This window comes from Cephus cinctus, unplaced genomic scaffold (genome assembly GCF_000341935.2).
Source record: "Cephus cinctus unplaced genomic scaffold, Ccin1 Ccin1_scaffold0637, whole genome shotgun sequence".
NCBI lineage: Eukaryota > Metazoa > Arthropoda > Insecta > Hymenoptera > Cephidae > Cephus > Cephus cinctus.
The window spans coordinates 23899-32630 of record NW_014333276.1 but is presented as its reverse complement, the minus strand read 5'-3'; the positions used below and the strand labels follow the sequence as shown (position 1 = coordinate 32630).

General features: G+C 38.5%; 1 protein-coding gene and 1 long non-coding RNA gene across 6 annotated transcripts; one reads left to right on the top strand and one right to left on the bottom strand.

The window, feature by feature from the left end:
• Positions 1–3446: 3446 nt before the first annotated feature.
• LOC107269359 (protein FAM151B) lies at positions 3447–7950 on the bottom strand. 5 transcript variants are annotated; one of them, XM_015743112.2, is made up of 5 exons: positions 7736–7950; positions 5595–5723; positions 4844–5073; positions 4473–4615; positions 3447–4399 (listed from the first exon to the last, which is right to left on the bottom strand). In XM_015743112.2, the coding sequence occupies exons 1-5, from the start codon at positions 7785–7787 to the stop codon at positions 4006–4008; spliced, it is 948 nt and encodes a 315-aa protein (XP_015598598.1). In that variant the 5' UTR covers positions 7788–7950; the 3' UTR covers positions 3447–4005. The 5 variants fall into 5 exon arrangements, with proteins under 5 accessions (XP_015598598.1, XP_015598602.1, XP_015598601.1 ...); XM_015743116.2 differs by lacking the exon at positions 7736–7950 and adding an exon at positions 6211–6229; XM_015743115.2 differs by lacking the exon at positions 7736–7950 and adding an exon at positions 6062–6191.
• Positions 4984–5561, top strand: LOC107269362. Its single transcript, XR_003060160.1, has 2 exons — positions 4984–5093; positions 5237–5561. It is a non-coding gene; the product is annotated as an uncharacterized LOC107269362 (long non-coding RNA).
• Positions 7951–8732: the final 782 nt, after the last annotated feature.

Below are 8732 nucleotides of genomic sequence, written 5' to 3'. Positions count from 1 at the left end.
AGATTATTCTGGAGGAACGAGAAAAGAGAACAATGAGAAAAGTAGGAAAAGTAGGAAGTATGAGGGAGCGAAATGGGCCCCACCCCGCCCATTTCCGTGAGGTCCTACCTCTCCACAATGGAGCTACGACCCCTCCGAAGCCCCATAGGGGACCGTGTTTTTTTTTGTTTTTTTTTGAGGAAAACCCCCGAGTCCTGCGGCTTTCGCGCACAGGACTAGGGGGGAAAAACCTCAGGAAGGGAAGGAAGTCGGGTCGAGGGACAAGAAAAACGCACAAGGGGGTAAGGTGAAGTTAAACGCGAAGAAGCTAAGATGAGTTAAACGCGAAAGGGACAAGTTAAACGCGAAAGGTCTGCCCTTAGTCAAGATTCACCGCAACGAAAGACCGCGGGCGTAGCACCCAGCGAACCCTTGCGGGCACGCCGGGACATCCGGAAGGACGATATTTAACGCTACAACCTCCGTCCCTTCCCACGGGCGAGCCCAGTGGGTTAGACGTAAGGAACCACGCCCGCCGCCGGCGGGGGGCCCCGTTAGCCATCGATCCCCGCGCAAAATGTCTCCGACAGAGGGTGACTTTATACTAGCGGGTGCTCAATAGCACCCGCACCTATCCCAAGTGAAGTGACCCCCAAGCACAAGCACAAGTAGGACTTTACCCAAAGTCAACGGACTACCCCTCCGACCTCCCCACGGACAAATAGGATCGTCTCTACCCACACAAGTGCCCAAGGGTCAAGACATGTTGGAGCGTTTTTAGCAAAGCGAACAAATTATACTAAATACGCGAGAGCTAGACACCTGGCTAGATTCACTATACGAAAGACCATGGCCGTAGATACCCTAAGGGGGCTCAAGGCCCCCGTCGGGAGACCCATAAGGTCCTGTTGCGGCCACAACTTGGGCCACCAACCACTGAGCAAGCTCAGCGGAAGAGGCGGAAGGGCAACCCCCGACACCATGGTCTTAAGTCTAGCTGCACTAACCGGATGACTACTCTTGTATGACTACTTGAATTAATAAGCTCGACCCGACCAAGGAAATAGGAAAAGTAAGACAAGCACAATGTAAAGAGGGAGAGAACAGAGTGAAACGAGAAGTTATAAAGGAAGATAAAATTTAAGAAGTTAAAAAATAGAAAAGTAATGAATGAGGGTATCAAAGTAGAGAAGAAATAAGGAAAGAGGTAAGTAATAAAATAAGGAATGAAGAATAAAGAAATAAATATAGAAAAAGATAAAGGTTGAAAATGGATATGAGGGGTATTTCCAAGATACTAGTATAGGAGACTGGCTCGAGGAAGAATGAGCGAACGAGAAGACAGAAGGGAAGATAGAAATAAAGAAGTTAAAAAGTAGAAAAATAAGGAATAGAGTCATAAAAGTGGAGAAGAAATGAGGAAAGAGATAAATAAGAAAGTAAAGAATAAAAGATAAAGAAATAAGGAATTAAAGAAAAAAATAAATATAGAAGAAGAAGGTTGGAAATAGATATAGAAATAAAGAAGTGAGAATAAGATAATAAGAAGGAAATGATATAAGTGAAAATAAGAAAGAAATTAATATAGAAATGAAGAAGTGAAGAAGTAGAAAAGTAAGGAATAGAGTTATAAAAGTGGAGAAGAAATGAGGAAGGAGATAAATAAGAAAGTGAAGAATGAAAGATAAAGAAATAAGGAAGTAAAGAAGAAATAAATATAGAAATAAAAGAAGGTTGGAAATGAAAATGAGGTGTATTTCCAAGAGACCAGTATAGGAGACCGGCTCGAGGAAGAATGAGCGCTTCGAGTCCGGGCCCTGCCTCGAGCGCCCCCACCCATCCGCCTGCTCCCGCTTTCCGAGTCCTGCGTGAAAAATTTGCGCGCACACAATTTTGGGCAACTTCCAGTACTTCTTAATATTCTTCGCCAAAATTTCAGCCCGAAAACAGATATGAAGGTTTTTCCTCAATAAAAAAGAACATGATCCCCTATGAGGCCTCGGAGGAGTCGTAGCTTCCTTGTGGAGAGGCAGGACCTCACAAAAATGGGCGAGGAGGGGTCCATTTCGCTTCCTTATCCTTTCTACTTTTCAGTGTTCTCTTTTCTCGCTGCTCCAGAATAATCTGGTCCTCGCACATACGTTTTACGCATCTTCTTCTCTCCTTGCTACCTCAGTCCTTACCATCTCTCTTCTTCACTCTTTCTTTTTAACAATCCTCCTCTTTTTCCCTTCATTAACATCTTCCCTCTCTGCCACCAAACGTTTCTACTCTATTTTCCGAATCTGTTATTCCTTGCTGTGTCTCCCTCGCTCCACTCCTAGTATATCCCTAAAAATTAAGTTTTTAAATTTTCCTTTGAGAAAGGAAAAGTCCAAAGTGGTAGCGCATATAATATACAACATGTACATTATATTGCAGTGATATATTTAATATATCTCTATTGGTATTCTTGCTGCTAATCTTTCACAGGCCATTTATATACATATGTACATATGTACTTCATACACCGCTTCATTGTTGTATTTGTCGAATAAATTACCTTGAAACATTTATGCGTTGATGTCCTATTCTTTTCAGTCTCTCTCTTACTCTCCTCCGTCTTAACTGCATCCTTCTCCTCAGCCCTTATGTTTCGATATCCTTTCCAGCTATGCTCTATTTTCCCTGCCATTATTTTCACCGTCTTCCCTTATTTCAGCATACATTCAATTAGCATTCACCTCCTGACTTCATACTCACTACATATCTGCTTACTATATGATTTAGCACTAGCCGATAATTTTAATTGTATTTTCAAAATTTCCTACAACGTCTTCGCTACTCTTTTATTAATTATGATTTAATGGTCATTTAACAAATTATACTACTTTAAGTGGTTCCTTATCAAGTGCTACTGAGTATGTCCGTGCATTACTTGATATAAGTTTTCGTTCATTATGCGAGTCCTCAAACTCAGAACCAACGTCAACTTTCTATATAGAGCATATTAGCAATAACTCGTTATAAATAACCACGGTAAAAGCCTAATGGCAAACATATAGTCTTAGAATACTATTAGTAGGTTCAAAGTAAGTACTTTGAAATTCTTGGCATGAACCCGCGAAGTAGTAGATGGAACTAAGAATGGATCTCTCTTTGGCTTATTACCCATATAGACGTGGTGACCATAAATAAGCTTTTCGTGAAACACGTTTCTCCAATCGGCCGGGAGCGTAATATATGGTTTTGGGTTAGAGACAAATTATGTAAGAAATTCTGGAACGATTGGCAGCAGCCTCGATCTGTGTGAATTTTAATAATTCCTGAAGATTATTTAGAGTAGCGTGCACACAATATTGATCAGACAATTATCATGTATTATGATAAGTAATCATAGAACCCGACCTGCCTGCACGCGAAAGTCATTGAAGGGAATTATCGTAGTAAATCGAATTCTTCATTTGGTAATCATAGAAAGACGTCTGTTAATATTAAAAATTACTTTTATTTGACTATCGAACACTGGTCGGTATGGTAAATGACTTCTTTATAATATCGCTTTATTACTTGCCGAACAGGTCCGTTACACGAGACATTAAAAATTATTAAAATAATATTATAGTCTAGATTTACATTGATCGCAAGATAGATTGTACAGGTGACAATGGATATAGTAATAAGGATGATGATAATAATAATAATAATAAGAATAATAAGAATCACCTGTACTACTTAAATATTAATTATCCTATACTTGAAGGAAATAAAATGTATATAAAAAACACGATATTCTATTTGCCAATGGTAAAAGTAGTGCGAGAAAGATATAGTGCGAATGAGAATTGGAGAGACAAAAGTTTTGAGAATACTCGGTATCTTTGTTTTGCTTGCAAAGAAGGTTGATGCTGTCATTAATATTAACGTGTTGCGTAATAAGAGGGCTATGTTAAACCTCGCGCGTGTCAGACATCATCGAATCCGAGAAGCGTAATTCGCGAGTGAACAAGAATTACAATCTTTGGTTCATACTTTATAAAATTCTCCTTAGAGCACCATCGCAATAGCCAAATTTAATACGAGTGCTGTAATTGTCATAGCGCCTAGTCTGAGACTCATTGCGCCTGATATGTCAAGTTTCTCAATGATGTGTTCGGGAAGGTCAATGTAGACCTTACTGACACCTACAGTTTTTATAAACGTCGAGAGTTTGTCGGTATCAATGTCGTCTCCTTTGCCTGTCCAGATCGTCAATGTAGGGTTATTAGCCGAGGTTCTATTCAATAAATCCTGCATTTCCGATATACTATTAACGACTATAGCAGCGCGCACTGGGTATGTTATCGACTGAGTAATATTACTGGAGGAGACAATGTCGACCATTCGCTGAACCATGCCGGAAGTATAGGTACCTTCCGTAATATTATCAGCAGACCCGTATCTGCAAGGTTAACACAAAAACATGAAAACAAGTGAATTTATCGAAGGAAGAGTAGTTTAACAAGAAAACCTACCTCGTGGTCCATCCAATGGACAGTGTACTCTCAGGGAAAGTTTTATGAGCTCCTGTTAAGAAACTGCGAGCATCTACTGGATTTGCTGTAGCATTAACTGGCCCAGGAAGAATGTCAGCATTGAGCCATACCGGAAATGTCATCTGTATGATCAGTAAATACATGAATTATTATTTGTATCTAATCATGGTATGCAGTATCAACAAGTTCACGCGCATCAGTTGGATTTAACTTTTGCTAGTAAGAACCGTTAAAGGTTATGGCGGTTCGAAATTGTTTAGTCTGTTAAGTGTTTAATAGAGACAATTAATTGACAGCTGTTATATTACACTCGACGCGTTAGAATGTTGTTAACCCTTCGTATAACCTACATTTTTGTGAAGTTTTGCCAAGATACTGAGACTCTGATTGAAAACTTCAGTGGTTTTAAAGTCAAGCTTGACACCCTTCTTTCCGTTAGCCGCTACAGTATTGATAAATTGCTCCAACGATAAGTCACTCTTATTGGCAGGTGGATGTCCCATTATAGGTATTTGTTCGGTGCTGCTGTCGTCATTGAGAGTACCGAGAACGATGTCAGCCTCGAGCATCATGATGTCGGCTTTAAAAGTAAAGATTCAGGTATGTACAATACATAGTCCAAGGTATATCGATCGGGAAGCCTAAAGGGGTAGAAGCTAGTGAACGTGTCAGTGCAGTTTTCTTTATTAAAGACATCTATGGGAAAATCTATACTGTGATACGAATTTTTACATTATTTTCAGGTAACAGTGTATACGAATTGAAAAGAAGATCGTAGTCAAGTAGAAAAATGTCATGAACTTCACTTTTAAACGGACATTCGGTTTCGATGTACAAGCAGAATCGATGGAGATTTTTATTCACAAAAATAGAAGCAAAAGTGAGTTTCCTGTATGGGTTAGTTCGATACTGCTAATATTATATTGCATTAGTCCATTTAACCATCCGGGGTTTCTGACATAACCCCAAGCTACGATTCAAAGACCTAATTACTAATCAGATATAAATCTTCCTTTGAGAATGTGGAAAGCAATGAAGTGGATTACAATTATATATATAACACAGTCATTACCTAAGATCATTAATTAGCATAGTAATTACCTTTGGCAAGAGCATTGTTAAGTTCCGTTGAATTATTGACAGCATGAGCCCAAGTGATTTTCGTGAGGTTTCCTTCGATTGTCGGGAAAAAGGTAGTCACAGGCGGCGATACAGCGGCCATGGCGATATCTAGAAAAATACAAAGGGAAACGATTGAAGTAAAGAAATATTTGTATGATTTGACTAACCTTTTCACTGTGATTCTATAGTATATATTTAATTTATATTACTTCAATATCGAGCTCCGAGTTTGTCATTTGCTTTTACAAATGGCCGAGGCTTACGTCTACGGGCTTATGACGCGTATACCTGGTAAACGATAGCCTATCGGTTCGCGCCCTTTTTTCAAAATATTTATACACGCATATACAACGCACTTCTCACTATCAACCATAACAGTGAATTTCTAGGAAGCTCGCAAGTGTCCCAGAATTCTCCACTAGTGTTATTAAACTCGACTACTTTACCAAGGCAATCTTCAAGATAGCTCAAGGAAATTCACGGTCCACCGCTCGACGACAGTGTCCAACCGTATTGAACAGTAGAAAATGTGAAACCTGTTTAACGCTCCGACTTATTTCCGACATTACGTACAAAGGATTCAAACTGAACTGACCTCTTCAACGATTAGCAAAGAGACTCTGTTATCGTTCGAACAATCGTCTAACTGTTTCAACTTAGCACACTTATTCTTCGTTAAATTTTATCGTTGTATCGATACTCTTATACGTGTCCCTTACATTGTACTGTGGTACTATGTACCCGTAATAAGGTCAATGCGAGGACCGACAGATACGTGCGTTACGTAATAATTCTATTAATAGTTCAAAAAAATAAACGAAAGCCTTTTGGCAGATTCCCAAATTCCTGTACCAAGACGAAATCGATAAAATTTCCAGGATCTATAAACCACGAATTCCGGATAAAAATTGAGAAAATTGTACGTTGAATATAAGAGAATCCGTAATTTCTCGAATTGCCGAATTCATTGAATTTAATCGTATTTCATCACAGGGATGATATAGGGTGGCGCGGAAATCCTAAAGTGGAACTCATCGAAACGAAGAATTTATGATTAATATGTCCCACTGCGGTCGCAGGAAGTTTTCTCGTTTCACGTGGTGACAGATAAATACATAATAATTGGTAATTGCTGGGTGACTTTTGTTGATGAAAAATATAAAAGCATAGTCGAAAATGTTTATTCATTTTTTTATTTAGTAATTCGTGCAGCACGGTTTTTCAGGACTATTGTACCAGCTGAATATGGTTCCGACCAATTGACTTCTCTTAATTCCCATGGTAGAACCATGTTTAATAAAAATTAATTATCTCCAATTTTTCTATCGTGAAGATTCGCGAAACTTGATACGCGTGAAAATTTTGTTTTCTTCTATATATATAGAAGATATATAGACCAATATATATAGGCCTATATATATATAAGCCAAATATATATGTATATATTTTTAGAAATGACATTGAGGAGTCAATGGCGAATTAACGTGTGTTGTATATTTTTAGTGTTTTTTATACCGGGTGTCTCGTTAAATTCATAAATTGGACAATTGACAGTCGGCATGATCGACGTATATAGGATGACGTCGCCTATTAACTTTTTTAAGTTCAAACACTTTCAAAGTCACACGCGCATATTCGTAAAGCGATTATTACGCAATTCGGCTATGGGTCTAAATAAATACATTTCCATATACGCAAGTACATATGCACTCGACAGCCAGAATTTACACCCTTAAAATTTTGAGAATACCAACAAAGCAATACCTCTACTCTCCATATTCGAACCGCAAGACGGCATACTGATTACGTGCATCTTCTAGTATCGTTTTCGATCGTCCATTTTTTGCTATGCAAATTAAAGTAAAATAATTGTAGCATTTGAACAAGATTACGAAAAAAAATCCCCCAAAAAGTTGAGGGCAAATAAATAATTTTTAAATTATTTCTATTAAAAAAAAACATTGATCAAATATTAATATTAAAAAAACATTTCGTCTTTCAAATTTCTTTATCCACCTTGCAAGGTCTTCCTTGATAAATTTCTTTCAGATTACACTGAGAATTATTTCACGACAAAGAAAGACTGTTGTCAACATTAATCAAATTACGTAAAAACTTACGAATCGTTGAGAACAAGGCCAGGGCCCTGACAGTGAATAGGATTCGCGCCATGTCCTACGGTAGTTACAAAAAGCGCCGTCAGTTTCTCAGCGACCCAGTTAACTCGAGAGACTCGAAACGACTGACTCACCAGAGACTGACCGTCGAAAACCCGTCAATCCCCACGTCACGCTTATCTTTTCAACAAAATCCCGGACTCGGCATATGTTCAACATTTGAAGTCCCTCGACAGAATGAATGGTAGGACTGTACCTTCTGTCCATGAAAGCATTGCCATTGCCATTGCCATTGCCGCTGCTATTGGCATCTGAATAGGGTGGCTCAGAAAAGGGTGACTCAGGACGAATGTTTTTAATTAAAAAAAAAAACAAAAGAGATTCATGAAAAACGTGTTCGCTCACTCCTAACTTAAATATATTCTTAAAGACACATGAAAATCAAAGCACCCTGACAAATAACCAAAAATTGAATTAAATCGAGAAAACAAAACGAACATCTATGAATACCTATGAAAACTTATATCAATCCTAATAATCCCTACTGATCCTAATTCAAAGAAGAAATGTCAAAGGTTACCGTACAATGATCTTCAAATATTTTCTCTTATATCGGCAGCGTGTACAAGTGGCATCAGGTCAACGAAGTTAACAAGTCAATCCCATGTGACTCGTCACGCGATTTTTAAGGGATTACATGCCATTTTGGTTAAAGTAATGAACGAGACTAATGGCTGATTTGCGTTAATATACACAATGTATATTGTCCAATATGTATAGGTTTGAAATTACATGGAAAATGCCAAAGACTTATCGCTTAAGATATTCGAAGATGCTCTGGTTAGACCACATACAGAGGTATGCTTCAAACTTACCCTAAATCAGGAATGCCAACCGAATGCCAGGAATACTAGGAAAATGGGATGAGCCGTTCGAATTACTAGCTGAAAATAGGTGCTGAGCCAGAGTCACTTTTTGTTCCGTGTGCCATGGGGAACTT

Excerpts from the sequence above, each read along its gene's own strand:
- LOC107269359 (XM_015743112.2), bottom strand. The coding sequence starts at position 7,787 with ATGGCGCGAATCCTATTCACTGTCAGGGCCCTGGCCTTGTTCTCAACG. Across the intron at positions 5,724-7,735 it reads GGCCTTGTTCTCAACGATTC|ATATCGCCATGGCCGCTGTA; the intron begins GTAAGTTTTTAC and ends GTATTTTTCTAG. Across the intron at positions 4,400-4,472 it reads TCCATTGGATGGACCACGAG|ATACGGGTCTGCTGATAATA; the intron begins GTAGGTTTTCTT and ends TTAACCTTGCAG.